The sequence below is a fragment of the Drosophila ananassae genome, chromosome XL (genome assembly GCF_017639315.1).
Source record: "Drosophila ananassae strain 14024-0371.13 chromosome XL, ASM1763931v2, whole genome shotgun sequence".
NCBI classification, from domain to species: Eukaryota; Metazoa; Arthropoda; class Insecta; order Diptera; family Drosophilidae; genus Drosophila; species Drosophila ananassae.
This window is the reverse complement of record NC_057931.1, coordinates 10,711,112-10,725,312: the sequence shown is the minus strand read 5'-3', so window position 1 is coordinate 10,725,312 and position 14,201 is coordinate 10,711,112. Positions and strand designations below refer to the sequence as shown.

Here is a 14,201-nt window from a genome sequence, read left to right as displayed (position 1 = left end):
TTTAACTTTAGGCTCTAAAAAAGTCTAAAACTATAAAATATAGCCCTAAAACCTCTTAAATTAAAGTTTAAACTCAATAAACTTTTTATTTAAATAGTTGGCGGGCTGTTTTCTAGTAAGTCTGCAGCCCTGGTACTATGTTAGCTTTCTGTTAACCGTAAAAACAATAAAAAACCACTGCCCTAGGCTTTAAATTCAAACAAAAACTATTAAATCCAAACAAAAATAAATAAATCGAGTAGGTTTTAGTTATTTTGTCATAAAGTTTCTTAGTATTTCCTCTTTTTAAGTACAAAAAGCTTTCTCTGTTAACTCGACTCTGTTAAAAACCTATCGGTGCTATCGATAACTCCAACGTTTTCTTTGCCCACCCCTACTGCCAAGAATTGTATAATTTGTTGTGTTTCTGATTAAATGAATTAAAGTTGCAGTTAAGGCGCTCAAATCACACCGCAAAATGGCGCTAAGGAACCTGAAGAGTCTTGGCCAGCTGCTGCTGAAGCAACAAATCCCCCAACAGCAACAACAGCTGATCCACACGACGCCGGCGTGCTGCGAGATCCGGAAACTGGCCCGCCTCCGTGTGGTGGACAACAGCGACCTGGGCAAGCGGGCGATGGCCGAGGGACGACCGCCACGCTGCATCCATGTGTACAACAAGCGGGGCGTGGGCTTCATCGGCGACAAGGTGCTGGTGGCCATCAAGGGCCAGATGAAGAAGGGCATCCTCGTGGGACTGAAGCAGAAACAGAAGCCGAAACAGCCCAAGTTCGATAGCAACAACCTGGTGCTGATAGACGACAATGGTTCGCCCCTGGGCACTCGCATCCATGTGCCCATACCGACGATCCTGCGCACCATCCTCAAGGAGAAGACCCAGGCCAAGGGCGCCGACTACACCAAGGTCCTGGCCATCGCCAGTCGATATGTTTAGATTGAACCATTATCCTTCCTGTTATTATGTTTTTTTTTTTTTTTTAATAAAGAAGAGGCTTGAGTCTTGAAGTTACTGTAAAGGATGTCCTGCCCCAATCCGAAAGGATAAACTCTTGGTGGCTTCTGTAGTATAAGTATAATGTGTATAATGTAATTGCGATCAGCTATTTTAGTTTTAGTTTAGTTTCAGTAGTTTTTCGCCTAACGTTTTATAAGTTATATGATGCAGTTATGTACACATGGGCGTTTCAGTTTAGTTTACAGCTTTACAGTTTATAGTTAAGAGTTTCTTTTGTTTTTTTTTTTTTTGTTTTTGTTGTAACAGAAATGCACTTTGTCAGTTCCAAGGAAAGCAGCAAATTGTCGGTCGCCAGCTGGAAGCAGTAGCCCTCTCTTTCGCTTTCGCGGAGGACATACATACATAGAAGCTATCTGGGCCTTCAGCGTCTCACTAACCAATTGCTTATATACAGAGAGGGGGTGAAGGGGGCGAGGGGACACACGATTTAAAAAAAAATATATATATATATAAGTAGTACCATTTATAATATTATATATAATCTATATAGTGTGCAGGAGTAAAAATCCTACAAGGATAGGTAGATCACGTTGGATAGATATTGGCTGCGCAGGACTCTATACATATGTCTCTCACATACATATACGTGCAGGTACAGCTTGGCCGGGATTACATATATGTATGTATGTCTGTATGGATACTATGGATTTGATATCCGATTTAGATATTCCCGGCACTGCCGAAGAACTGGAAATTATTAAAGTTCACCGGCGTCTTCGGACTGGGCAGGTACAGAAAGTCATCGTTCTGGAGCTGCGATTGCGTCAGATTCGGTTCGCTGGCGCTGCGATGGATTTTCGGCAAGGTGCGGAGCATATTTTCCAGCATATTGAGGAGCGGCCGGAACAGGGGACGATCCTTTGGCGTATACTTGATGCAGTCCTCGGCCAGACGCTTCAGGGCCTGCGGCGCATCCGAACGCACCTGGCTCATGTCGGGCCGGAGGAGACCCCGACCGACCATGAACAGTATCTGATCCTTGTTGCTGATATGGCCGTAGGGCAGCGTCTCCGCCAACAGTTCGTACATCACGATCCCAAAGGCGTACACATCGGACTGAAAGGAGTACGGGTTCAGTTCCTGCATCCGTATCACCTCCGGGGCCATCCACAGAATGCTGCCAGTCGGCTGGTTGGCCTGTTTCTCGCCCGACCACCTCGTCTTCGCAGTGGCCAGACCGAAATCTCCGATCTTCACCGACAGATCCTCGTGCAAGAAGATGTTGTTCGACTTGAGGTCTCTGTGGGATGGGAAATACGGATTGGTTTGGATTCACCGGATTCACTTTTTGAAGCCTCACCTGTGGATGATATTCTTGGCGTGCAGATAGTCCATGCCCTGGGCCACCTGCCGGCCAATGTCGATCAGTGTGTTCAGCTTGAACTTCGTCTCGCTGACATGGACGTGCTTATAGAGGCTACTGCCCTCGCACCACTGGGTGACAATGGCCAGGGAGGGCTGGGAGACGCAGCCCATGAAGAGCAGGATGTTGCAGTGGCGCGTCTTCTTCAGCATGGCCACCTCGTTCTTGAAGGCCTGCAGCTGGGCTGGGCTCGGGGTCTTCACGTTGAGCGTCTTCACGGCTACGGGTCCGTGCCAGTGGGCGCGGTAGACCGTCCCGAACGATCCCGACCCGATGCGAGGCCCAATAAGGATCTCCTCGGCCTTGATGTTCTGCGAAATGGAATGTGGATTCAAGTGGTTCAAAGAGAGGGATTTGCCAGAAAGATTCCAAGGATTATATACTCACCCAGTTCTCCTCGGAGCTCTTGGTGTCCCGGAGGAGTAGATTCTTGTTACTCTCGTCGGCGGAACGGGCCCGGGGACGATTATGCTTCAGAGTGCTGGTGGGCGAGGCCTGGGTCGAGTTGGAGTGATCCGTGCCGGGGTGCTGCTTGAAAAAGAAGATAAGCCGGGAAAAAAGGGTATGGAGGAGGATGAAATCCATGAGTCCGGATACGTTTCTGGAAGACCTGAAGAGTGACAGTCAAACACTAACCGGCAAGGGGGGCCTGGCCTGCATGATGAGGCTGCGCTGCACCTCGCTGGTCACCGATCGGATGTTATTGATGCACACATTCGGCGCCGAATTGGAGCGATCGTCCTGGCTGATGCGAGGCGGGCGACCCTGTCGATGGTTGGAGGCGGAGGATGAGGATGGTGGTTTAGAACAGCTGCTGCTGCTGCCGCTGCTGCTGCACCGTCGACTGCGACTGCGGCTACTCACGTTGAATCGCACCGCTGTGCCCCGTCCATTCAGTCCTATCCCGTTGTCCTGATTCTCGGCCAGCATCAGTTGATAGTAGCTGTCCATGGGGAAGGGCTGGCACAGCATCGGCACCCTACCGGCGCACCGCTGATGGAACCTAAAGTTACACTGGCTGCAGTAGAAGCCCGTGAAGAGCAACCGCCGACAGCCCTCGCAGAAGACCAGCGAGAAGAATGTCTTCCGCAGGAACTGATGATTAATGTGGGTGCGTATCGGGAACTTGTCCACCAGCCGCACAAATATCTCCTCCACATGCAGTGTCCCGATGTCCGTGTGCCACGGTATGATATGTCGTCCGCTATGCGAGGTGCTCACCTCGCACATGTCCGGCGTCAGCTGGCGGAGCTTCAGCGCCTTCATCAGGGCATCGCACAGTCGGACGCCGGCCACCACCTCTACGGAGGTGCGCTGCTGATTGGGCAGATGGGCGCGCAGCAGGATCTTCGGCTGGCGAGTTAGAGTGCCGCACTGACTGCCCGGATTCGAGTTGGATCCGCCCATGCTGTCGGTCAGATCACTGCCCTGGACCCGGGCCAGCTGCCGTTGCTGCTGAAGGATCTGGGTTTGGTTCTGATAGTGCGGCTGGTCGCGCATTCGCTGCTGCAGCTGTTGCTGCAACTGCTGATGCTGGTGCTGCTGCTGCTCGCTGGCGGTGGACACATCCTCCTCCTGCTTCTGCAGCGTGTTCAGCTGCTCCATCAGTTCGTGCTCCTTGGCCTCCAGTTCGTGGAGCTTGGACGTGAGCTCCTGGTATTCTAAAAAGTAGATTTTACATTTTTTTAATAAATATTTGTCAAGAATACAATTTGTAATTTAAATTTTTAAGGAAAAAGTATTTAAGGATACTCTCAAGGACTAATTTATATTAAAAATACTCAATTATAATTATTTTTTAAACAATATCCTTTCAATTAATTTAATTTTTACTCAATTTTTTAACTTTAAATACAAATAAACTTAAAAAAGTGTAAAAGAAAAACTACAGGACCCTTACTCCCACCCGGCAAGGTCATTGAAAAATATGGATTATCCTTGAAAGCTCCACCGAACGCCTCTCCACTCCACTCCACTCCATCCGAGAGAGAGAAACTCACCCGTTAAGTACATGGCCGGCGGCTCCTGCAGGTTGGCGAATTTCGCATTCAACGCATCGATGTTCTCCCGGGTCACATGCTTCACCAGCTGGACGTTGTGCAGCTCCTCGGCCAATGGATCGCACAGCTCGCTGTCGCTCTCCGTTGAGGCTTCGCTAGACATGATGATCCAAGGATACAACTCCGATGCCAGCTAATCGACCATGACCTGAAAAATATCCTCCTCTCCTTTTCTTGTTGCTTCCCCGTTTTTTTTCGTCCTTTTTTTGTCTTTTCTTCTCCTCCTCCGCTGTTGCTGCTGCTGCTGATGGTGCTCCTGCTGCTGGGTCCTGCTGCTTTTTTTTTTTTTTTGCGCTTGCGTTTTTAGAGTTTTTCCGCTTTCCTGCGGCGGCCGCATGACGTCCCCACTGGGCCCAGGCGATTGATCCCGTCGTTCGGTGAGCCCTCAATCGATTGTATTGGCTTTAAATTACCTGGTTTCTCGGTTTACTTCCCCGGAATGTTAGTTTTTCCCTCGCTTTCCACCTAACAGACTCACACACAAACGCTCTGGCACGCACTTGTACGCATGTCGTATTTATTTATATCGAATTATCAATATTATCTTATTTTTCGCAAAACTATCGTCTATCGATTTGATTGGGAAATTTATTTTGGGATATTTTCTCTTTGGTCACACTATAGTCGCACACGATTTTAAACGATAACTTTTCATTTTATCGAACTATTTATGACGGTTTTAGATTTTTTTCACATTTTTTAAACCTTAAAAAAGTCAAAAACTTAATATTATAAAGAAATTAAGATAATAAGCAACTGTAATGTGCGGGAAATATATGTGCCCTTGTTTAAATGTATGGCAGCACTGTTTCCAATACACAAACCTTTTTAGCCAGGCTTATAACCTATGGCGCGTGATTTAAATACTCGAGGGAAAACTTTCTGGTAGTAAAAGGTGGTTTTTATATTTCCTAGAAGTCTTTGGCATTGAAATCGTTGCCATATGTTGGTTATATCGAATAATTCCCCACTACCCCTCTTCGCATTAACACAATCCCGCCACACCACGAAGATCATCTACATTTTTGTCGAGTTTTTGGAAAGCGGAGATAAACAATCAGTAAATTAAGAAGTAGCAGAATAAAGTATCAATTGGTCAGAGTTTCTAGTTACGTTTGTGAGAAAGCATTTCGTAGAAAATTTAAAAATAAAGAAAAAATCAACACTGGCGCCACGCCACCAAAGCCCCATCACAACACTAACGATATCAACACTAAAAAAAAAAGAAAAAAACAAAGACACCCAACACAGAAATAGAAAAGTCTGAGAATGTAGAAAGGAGCAGCAGCAGCACCAGCACCAGCACCACCTGCACGGTGGAGAGCAGCAGCAGCAGCAGCACCAGCACCACCCGCTCGGTGGACAGCAGAATCATCCATACCTACGCGGACAGACCCCACAACATCTACACGCCCATCTACAAGGAAACGCACCACATCTACACGGGCAACCATATCCACACCCACATCTACATGGACACGTCCATCCTCACAACTATATACCGATACACCATCCACACGTGTACCACCTTCGGCATCCACACGGCTTCCCACACATCGCTCACGCCCTCTCACACCAACATCTTCAGCATCACCTTCACCAATATCAGCACCAATTCCACCAACAACAGTACCACACAAATCCATCGCAACCGACATACATCCACGTCCATTACCCCCTGACCCGTAATCAGGCCATCACCCTGGCCCTTTCCCAATCACGGATCCACCTGCAATCGCTGTTCCTGGTCGATCCTTTGGAGTTCCAGCAGGAGATGTCACTACGCGCCCAGCACATCCTTGGACCCATGGCCACCTATGGACGACGTCGTCGCTATCATCAGTCGCCGCCACCACCACCACCGCGCCCGTATGAACTGGAACCAGAGGCGATGGCCTTCATGACACGCCACAGACGCCACATGCCACAGCCACATCCCAGATCCCGGTTCTTTGCAGAACAGCGGGAGGCCAGAGGTGAGTGGAAAAGGACATGCTTACTATATAGACACATATTTGATGAAAAATAAGTCATATTTTGAGGTTAAGGTGTAGATTTTATTCATTCCATTTTTAACTGTCAAAAAAGAACGTATACATATAGTCTAGCTATTTTTTTCTTGTTTTTTGTTAAAAAAAAAAAAACACAAAATCATAAAATGTTACCGAATTCCTTTGGTTCGAAAAAAACGAAGAAATTCCTCCTTCTACTGAAAAGCTTTTTGATTTGTTCAAGAAAACGAAATTCCCCAAAGAATGGTATGTTATTACGTATAAAATATTATATATTAAGGATTTATTTATTAAATATTATTGATAAGTTAAGTATAATTAAGAATCCTAGGAAGAAAATCAACACAATCATACATTAATCGCGTTCCAAGAATTCTTGAAAAACGCCATAATTGGCAACACCACCAGTGTTGGACAGTGTTGGTTAACTGAAAACTTTATGGTGAACAAAGCAAGTGTTGGGAAAGCTTGTATGCAAATGTCAGAAAATTTGTAATGCCTGGAGATTTAGTTACTTGGAGAATATCATTCAAATTGTAGTGGCCTTTTAATACAGTGTTAGGTGTTACATAACATAAAATCATCAATCAAATCCGGAAAATCATTAAGTAGTCTCTCGTCAGTTTTTAAATTGTACTCTCACACCACACCCTTTTCTCCTTAGCTATTATTTTATTTCTCGTTTTCTATTTTATATTTCTTTCAACATATAGTACAGTGACGGTTAATCGGTGACATAAATTCAACAAATATCAATATGCCATTCAGCAGTAAGATTATTTCGGTTTCCCATCCATTTAACAATACGATGTATTCCCTAGTTGGTGCCGAAGGAGTTCGAAGCTTTTCTGGTCTGGTGATCCGCGACGAATCCGATGACGATGAGACCAATGCACTGGACCGGGCTATGATCGATGACAGGACACATCCGCGACGCCGTTCGCCACACACTCTGCCACATTACGGCGTGGAGGAGCATGTTACCCAGCCGCTACTCTGGCTCGGCCTGGAGGCCCTCGACATGCACAAGAAACTGATCGAAGCCCAGATCATGGCCCTGGCCTCGACCTCTTCCGTGCCGTGCTCCGCCGGCGGAGCCTGTGGACCGTTGGGGGCTTGTGAAGTAATTGAAGCTGTCGATGGTATTGGAGCTAATACTGGATCTGGAGCTACCACATCTGTATCCGATAACGAAGATAATGAAGCCGAGGCGGCGTCGGCGGCATCGGCGGCGACCTTGCCAGATCCCGAGACAGATGATGAAGTGAAGCCGTCACAGTTCGTGGCCGAATTTCTTGAGCGTAATATGACCTTGCAGATCTTCAGAGATGGGAACGCACCGCGTTATGGACCCTCAAACCCATCGGCATCCCCAGGTCGTGCTCTGGCCCGGCCCCGCAACGCCTAGACCAGTTTAGCTCCACCAACTCTCTTGTGTTCCCTCCCGGCCGAAACGAATCAATCGAAACTAAAACCAAAACCCAAAAAACATAACCAATATTGATGGCAAGTTGAATTTTTGAAGCAGAAACCCCCCAAACACAATCCCTCACCACCTGGAATAGAAGAGAGGGGCAGGATCCTTTGTGTGTGCATCCTTTTTGCCCCGAAACCCCGCCATATACCCAACTAATAGCAAATATAAGTGACAGCAACTATGAATGAAGAAAACAATCCAAATCCAAACCCGAATCCGAATCCGAAAACAAAACTATCCAACAAAAAACCCCGAAACAGCAAAATGTAATCATCAAAATTCATCCCCTCCATTTAATTACTGTGGCATCGGAACGCAAAAATCCAATTTGGTCATAAAATCCCGATAAAATATATAGCTGCCACAAAATTCCCAAAATGCCATTTGGATGCCGCAGAACTTTCCGGATCAAAAAACACATTTCTGAACGCAGCACCCAAAAGGGCTCCGGTTATGGACCGTCGAAGCCCCAAATCCAGATCACACTCACAATAAAACATAAATTCATAATCAAGGTTAGAAATATAAGTGTCGCATTACTGGATCTTAAATATATATATATATTCTTCTAAATTCACACCGCAAACAAAAATGTATTAAATTGTGATTGAACGGAAAAGTCTTTTACTCGCTCGATATTTCGATAAATGTTTTTGAGAATTTTTGCGAAAATAAAAGATGCCTTGAGATTATAATTATTAAAGAGTTTATAATTTAATATTAAGATGTCTAGATTAAACTTAAGACTAAGTAATAATCTAATCTATAAAATGTTTAAAATATAATCTTGGAAATAATCTATAATCTTATCCCAAAAAATAATTAGTATTGAACCCCAGTTTTGACTTCCTTGATCTGATTATATTACTGATTAATAGCCACGTGGGAAATATTGAGTTAATTTTTACTTATATATATATATATATTTTTTTTTTTTTGTAAAAGATAGGGAAAATCGAAACCGGGTCAGTCCGCCGGAGAGATACCCTTGTGCTCCTTCGAACGAATCGAGAAATTGTATCAGTTCAGTATCAGTATTAGTTCGAATACCGACCCGACGAAGAGTTGCGAGTCTAATCACTGTTAATTATAATTGTTATTGCGACTATTTGTTGTAAATTGTTTACAATCTTGGTATTCGCATAATCTCATCAAAAATATATATATATATATATATATTTTTTTTTTTTTTTACAAGATCGGGGGTGGAGATAATGGCTTAATGATGTGAGATTTATTTTATTATTGGTTGTAGGTGCAGTGTCACCAGAATTTATGTCACTATATAATATAATCCCCAGATAGCTCTCCCATATATAGTGAGTAAAAATTGTTTTTCAATTATTTGATTTTCTGTGCTGCTGTTTTGTTTTTGGTCAATGATTAATTGATCAAAATGATTGTAATGCGGTTAATGATTTATTTCGAAATACGAGTACTCCTCCTAATCTCTACCGGGCCTGTAATTGAATATAATAATGTATAGTACATTGTACACACTATATATAATTCATAAATATTTTTTTTTTATTTAATTACAATCGTATATACTAGTTAGGATGTGTGTGTGTAATTTTGTTTACAAGTTAAGACCACGCGCCAGTCAAGTGATGACTGCCTTCTCGGTTTCTGTTTCATGGGAAATGAAAAATGGAAAATAGGAGACTGCTCCTCTGCTCTGCTCTGCTCGACTTTGGGGTGAAAGTTCATCAGGACACGCAGCACACAGTCAGTTAGCCTTTTTTGGGTGCAATGTCCTTACAAAAAGATGTTTGGGGAGGGGGCCCCCTAGGCCAAGGTCGCCGCCAGCCGACCTCCAGACAGAGTCCAGACGAAGCCTCCAACTCCTGGAAAGGATTTTTATTTTATTTTAATTTATTGGTGGGGTTTTTGGAGGTTTTGGGGGCTTGGTCTTCAGAAGATATAGTCACTAATTCTTTGTTAATTAAATAGAAAGTACTAGGTATTATATATTTATTATTATTTTTTCAGAGAAGTATCAGGTATCATATATTTAAGGCCTTAACTTTAAGAAAAGTATCAGGTATCTATAGTTATCTAAAGCTAGAGCTTAAGATCTATACCTTATTCTTTATAAACTTTATTATTTCTTTCATAAAATTATGATTACTTTAAATAAAACTTAAAAACCATTATCTTGCCTTAGAACTTGATTGAAGAATATAAATTTAGAAATACACAATCGTTTTGAATGCAATTGAAGAAGAATTGTCCAAAATTTGAAGATTCTCACTTGATTGGGTAATTCCGTATGGAAATCAACGTGCTCTCCAACTCAAGTTCATCGAGGTTCAAGGCCTTCTTTAACGTTTTCACGTTTTTGGTTTCCAATTCAAGTTCAGCACACTTTGAACCCAAAAACCTCATTCTCAGGCCCGTGACATTGTGATTTTTTTTTGTGCTTATTTTGTGGGCCAGACGTTGACCTTGAGGCCTCTTAACCGATTGCAGTTCATTGGCAGCTCTGGAAAAGCAGCAGCCATCCCCTCCAACCCCAAACCACCCACCTGTCTGTACGTTCATGCCCGCCACCCACTTTTCCACCCAAAATGCGAAGGCCATTCCAAAAAAAAACAAAAAAAAAACAGAAAATAAAAACAATATAAATAAAAGTGTGTCTATGGCCGGTCTCTCTATCATTTTCTCTCTTTCTCTCGATTGTTTCTCTTTAGACTCTGTCCCCAAAGCCACCCACTTTTCCGCCCACCACCCATTGGACGCCTCCCCCTGGAAAAAAAATCCTGTTTGTTGATTTTTATTTTTGTGTTTTTTTTTTCTAGCAGGTTGCGTTTCGGGTCGTCGGCGACAGTTTATTGACATCCCAGCGATAATATTATATTCCCTGCTGTTATTTTCGCCTCAAAAAATCAACAAACCAAATAGGAATTCTTCTCCACTGAGTATTTAATAATATTCAAATTAAATATAATTAAAAAAAGCTAAAAAAATGCTTGCTATATAGTTCTGGAATTTCAAATTCCAGTTTAGAATTTATTTACTTTTCAAGTCTTTAATTCCAAGAACTCTTTCTTAAAAAACAATATTTCAAAAATTACTCAGTAAACAAATTTTAAAAAAATACTTATCAGCTTAAAGGGAATTTCCAATTTAATAATATTTATTTTTTTTATGATTAATCAACAATTTAAAGAGAATTTAACAATTTTGTTTCTAGAAACTTTTATAATTTAAAAAACAACTTGCAGATATTTTCAAATTAGGCCTAAGTGTGACCAAATTCGATGAATCTTGGTTCAATCCCGGTTGCAAAGTTCAATCCACTAGAATGCAAATATTTTTTGTATTATTATTTATTTTTTTTATTTTTTATTATTTTTTTTTATATATTTTGTTATTACGATTGCAGACTGTTGATGTCTAGGCTTTGGTATCAACAACAAACACCAGCAGAGACGTCGACTGCGACAGAGGCAGCGACGTCGACCGAAGCAGAGACTGTGGCAGAGACTTCGACTGAGAAGTAGAATCTGAGACATCACCTCCTCCACGCTTCTGGGTCAATAATCTGCGTCTGAGCTGGGGCTCTGATTCTGATTTCTGTTTCTGTTTCTGATTTCTGTTTCTGTCTCCCCGATGAGACAGTTGTTGTTGGCGCCCGATTGCCGCTCTGTCAATCAATGGAGATCCAATTTTAGCACAAGTATGTTTACTTTATTCGCTCGATCGCTCCTGGGACGCCATCTCTCCGGCAGTCCACCTCCCCCTGCCCCCCTTGCTAACTTGTGGCGCCACCGCCCACCGCCCACTCGGGGGCTTATCTCTGGGGCCTCTGGCTAGAGGAAAAAACCAAGAGCCTGCTCTTGTTTTCTTTCCCCCCACAGGCAGTTGGCTTGTTTATCAATCAGTACCATCAAATAATCGATAAAATATCGATAACTTACCTGGGTTACCTAACCTTTTAGAGCTTAAGGACTTCCAGAAGAGATATCTATCATTATTTCGAAGGAAATCCCCTTATTTCTTATAACTTTTAGCCATAAACCCTCTATCTATTAACCATTTATCGTTTTAATCGAAATCGGTGTCGATTCGTTGACCCTGGACGTCTTGGAACGCCTCCCGTGTGGTGGGTCTTCCCACCTTGGACTCTGAACCGTATTGCGTATGGCTCATGTCGCATCCCCAGCATCATCATCAACAACACCATCCTCCATCCAAACAACATACACTGAGAAAGAATACTATATAATATTAAATAATAAAATCTAAAGATAGCTAGAAACCCATAGAAATAGGCTATAAACTTCTTAAAGCTAAAAAACTCTAATATTTTAGTTTAAAAATATAAATTTAGTTATATTTTTGAGTGGAAACCTTGGCTTATCTCCCCCTTGATGACTTAGAACACAGGGCCTCTCCATCTACCATCTCTTTCTGACCAACTATAGTCGTCTCTGTCACAAAAATATATTGTTGCTATTTCTCTTTTTCACTCTTGATGTCTCTGTCTCTGTCTCTGTTGTTTTCCTCCAATGGAGGGAAAGATTAATGCTAAAAATAGGGATCTTTTATTTTGAATTTAAACTAGATCACGTCGAATTCACGTTGCCCGTTGTTTACGGTTTTTTCACTGACGGACGGACGGACAGACGGACGGACGGACGGACAGTGGCGTTACGCCATCCTCCCCTCCCCACGTATGTACATCATGTGGGGCTGCCCCATTGGCTTCCGTTCTTCATCGGCTGCAGTCTCGAAGTCGAAGTCGAAGTCGAAGTCAGAGGCAGCAGAGCCAGCAGAGCCAGCAACAAAAACATCAACAACCTTATCGCCCCAGCCCCAGACATTATCTGGAAGCCCAAGACCCCGGGAGCGTGTCCGTATGTAGGGTATACCGTTATACGTACAATCTGGCACTCGGGAACTCAATCCAGATGCTAAGTTCCAGATGCGAATCAATCATCCCTAGACTTAAAGGGTTGATTTTGAAACCTAAAATGAGGTGGGAGGTTGGGTTTTGAAAGGGTATTTTCCGTAGAGATACTATAATTAGTCTATAATTAGTATTATAATTAGTAATATTTATGAAACTTGATATTCTAGTCTTATAATTCTTATAATTGTGATGAAAATTGGTTGAAATAAGCTTGGAAATTGATGGTCTAAGATCCTTTACTTTTGGTCCTTCGAGAAAAAAGGCTTTTTGGAGGTGGCTCTCAGTTTAATCTTTCTTTAGTATTTATGTGGCACTAGTAGAGCTATCTATACCTGGAAATAGTAGTTTTTAGTAGTAGTTATTAAGTTTTTAGTCTAAGACTTTGATTTTCGTTGAAAAATCCTAACTAGGTCGACTAAAAAGTAAACTTTATTGCATGAAAGCTTAAGTCGAGAATCTTAAAGTTCTTAAATTTCCATTGAATTGAATAATTATTTGTAAGATATATGTAAGACCCACATATCATCATTTATTATTAAATATTTTCTAAGAACGCAATGCTTCAGTTAACGATAAATTGATGTAAAAATAGTTTGGAGAGCTGGCATTTGAGCTGAACTTTGTTGCTTTGACGAAGCGTGTTACCGTTAACAAGGAAAATCAAAATCATCAACAAGTGCATATAGAGCATGGATGGATGAGGATGGGTGGTGGGATGGTGGGATGGTGGAGGTATGTTGATGGGGCAGATGGGGGGGGGGGATGCTTTGCTTTCCACTGATGGATTCACTCTAGTTGCTCTCTATTGTGGTTGTTGTCACTTTTGATGCCTGTGTTGTTGCTGTGTGCATTTGTCAGATAAGACACACACACACACACAGATACAAATACAGTCACACAGATACACACACAGAGGCTTGACAACCGCACGCACACCCACACAATTACATTCACACAAACAGCTGTTTCGTATGCCTGGGATGTTTGTGTGTACTTTGCTCAAAGGCGATCTTATTAATGTGATTATTCCATTGTATGGACATACAGTCGAACATTACTAACTGCAACTGCAGCTACAGGTCCACCGAAAGGTATACAACCAACAAACAAACTATAATTTATACTAAAAAGTATCTTAAGTAAGGTTAGGGTTGAATCTTAAGAAGAAGAAGCTATCCTTAGGGATATTAATCGTTAAAAGTCCATCACTAATTTCGGGTTAGAGAGTTCCAACTGTATTAACGTTCACACAAACACACTCAAACACACTTAACCGCCCACTGTGACCCAAAGTTGATTGGATGTGTCATGGCCGGCAAATTGTTTAATTTTAAGCATTTGTTTGCGTTGGCTTTT

General features: G+C 42.6%; 4 protein-coding genes across 11 annotated transcripts; 3 read left to right on the top strand and 1 right to left on the bottom strand.

Moving 5' to 3' along the window:
• Positions 1-299: 299 nt before the first annotated feature.
• Positions 300-1,016, top strand: LOC6504627 (39S ribosomal protein L14, mitochondrial). Its single transcript, XM_001966471.4, has one exon. The coding sequence runs from the start codon at positions 458-460 to the stop codon at positions 932-934; it is 477 nt and encodes a 158-aa protein (XP_001966507.1). The 5' UTR covers positions 300-457; the 3' UTR covers positions 935-1,016.
• Positions 1,017-1,057: 41 nt separating this feature from the next.
• On the bottom strand, positions 1,058-5,016 carry LOC6504877 (raf homolog serine/threonine-protein kinase Raf). 2 transcript variants are annotated; one of them, XM_001966470.3, is made up of 6 exons: positions 4,379-5,016; positions 3,243-4,039; positions 3,015-3,143; positions 2,766-2,906; positions 2,316-2,689; positions 1,058-2,255 (listed from the first exon to the last, which is right to left on the bottom strand). In XM_001966470.3, the coding sequence occupies exons 1-6, from the start codon at positions 4,539-4,541 to the stop codon at positions 1,676-1,678; spliced, it is 2,184 nt and encodes a 727-aa protein (XP_001966506.2). In that variant the 5' UTR covers positions 4,542-5,016; the 3' UTR covers positions 1,058-1,675. The 2 variants fall into 2 exon arrangements, with proteins under 2 accessions (XP_001966506.2, XP_032309287.1); XM_032453396.2 differs by having other exon boundaries at positions 3,015-4,039.
• A 365-nt stretch (positions 5,017-5,381) lies between these two features.
• LOC123257524 (bypass of stop codon protein 1-like) lies at positions 5,382-6,120 on the top strand. The gene is made up of 2 exons (XM_044716981.1): positions 5,382-5,498; positions 5,665-6,120. Exons 1-2 carry the CDS (start codon positions 5,382-5,384, stop codon positions 6,118-6,120), a joined length of 573 nt encoding a protein of 190 aa, XP_044572916.1.
• Positions 6,121-6,202: 82 nt separating this feature from the next.
• On the top strand, positions 6,203-8,622 carry LOC6504628. Of its 7 annotated transcripts, none has more exons than XM_044716682.1 (3): positions 6,285-6,414; positions 7,164-7,220; positions 7,272-8,622. In XM_044716682.1, the coding sequence occupies exons 2-3, from the start codon at positions 7,208-7,210 to the stop codon at positions 7,856-7,858; spliced, it is 600 nt and encodes a 199-aa protein (XP_044572617.1). In that variant the 5' UTR covers positions 6,285-6,414; positions 7,164-7,207; the 3' UTR covers positions 7,859-8,622. The 7 variants fall into 7 exon arrangements, with proteins under 7 accessions (XP_001966505.1, XP_044572617.1, XP_044572613.1 ...); XM_044716683.1 differs by lacking the exon at positions 6,285-6,414 and adding an exon at positions 6,610-6,696; XM_044716681.1 differs by lacking the exon at positions 6,285-6,414 and adding an exon at positions 6,945-7,068.
• Positions 8,623-14,201: the final 5,579 nt, after the last annotated feature.

What these genes read in the sequence shown, in the direction of transcription:
- LOC6504627 (XM_001966471.4), top strand. Translation starts at nt 458, where the DNA reads ATGGCGCTAAGGAACCTGAAGAGTCTTGGCCAGCTGCTGCTGAAGCAA.
- LOC6504877 (XM_032453396.2), bottom strand. Translation starts at nt 4,541, where the DNA reads ATGTCTAGCGAAGCCTCAACGGAGAGCGACAGCGAGCTGTGCGATCCA. An exon ending in AGGCCAGGCCCCCCTTGCCG is followed by an intron (nt 2,907 to 3,014) that starts GTTAGTGTTTGA and finishes TTTTTCAAGCAG; the next exon opens with CACCCCGGCACGGATCACTC. An exon ending in GCCAAGAATATCATCCACAG is followed by an intron (nt 2,256 to 2,315) that starts GTGAGGCTTCAA and finishes CCCATCCCACAG; the next exon opens with AGACCTCAAGTCGAACAACA.
- LOC123257524 (XM_044716981.1), top strand. Translation starts at nt 5,382, where the DNA reads ATGTTGGTTATATCGAATAATTCCCCACTACCCCTCTTCGCATTAACA. An exon ending in AAAGCGGAGATAAACAATCA is followed by an intron (nt 5,499 to 5,664) that starts GTAAATTAAGAA and finishes TAAAAAAAAAAG; the next exon opens with AAAAAAACAAAGACACCCAA.
- LOC6504628 (XM_001966469.4), top strand. Translation starts at nt 6,213, where the DNA reads ATGTCACTACGCGCCCAGCACATCCTTGGACCCATGGCCACCTATGGA. An exon ending in AGAACAGCGGGAGGCCAGAG is followed by an intron (nt 6,415 to 7,271) that starts GTGAGTGGAAAA and finishes TGTATTCCCTAG; the next exon opens with TTGGTGCCGAAGGAGTTCGA.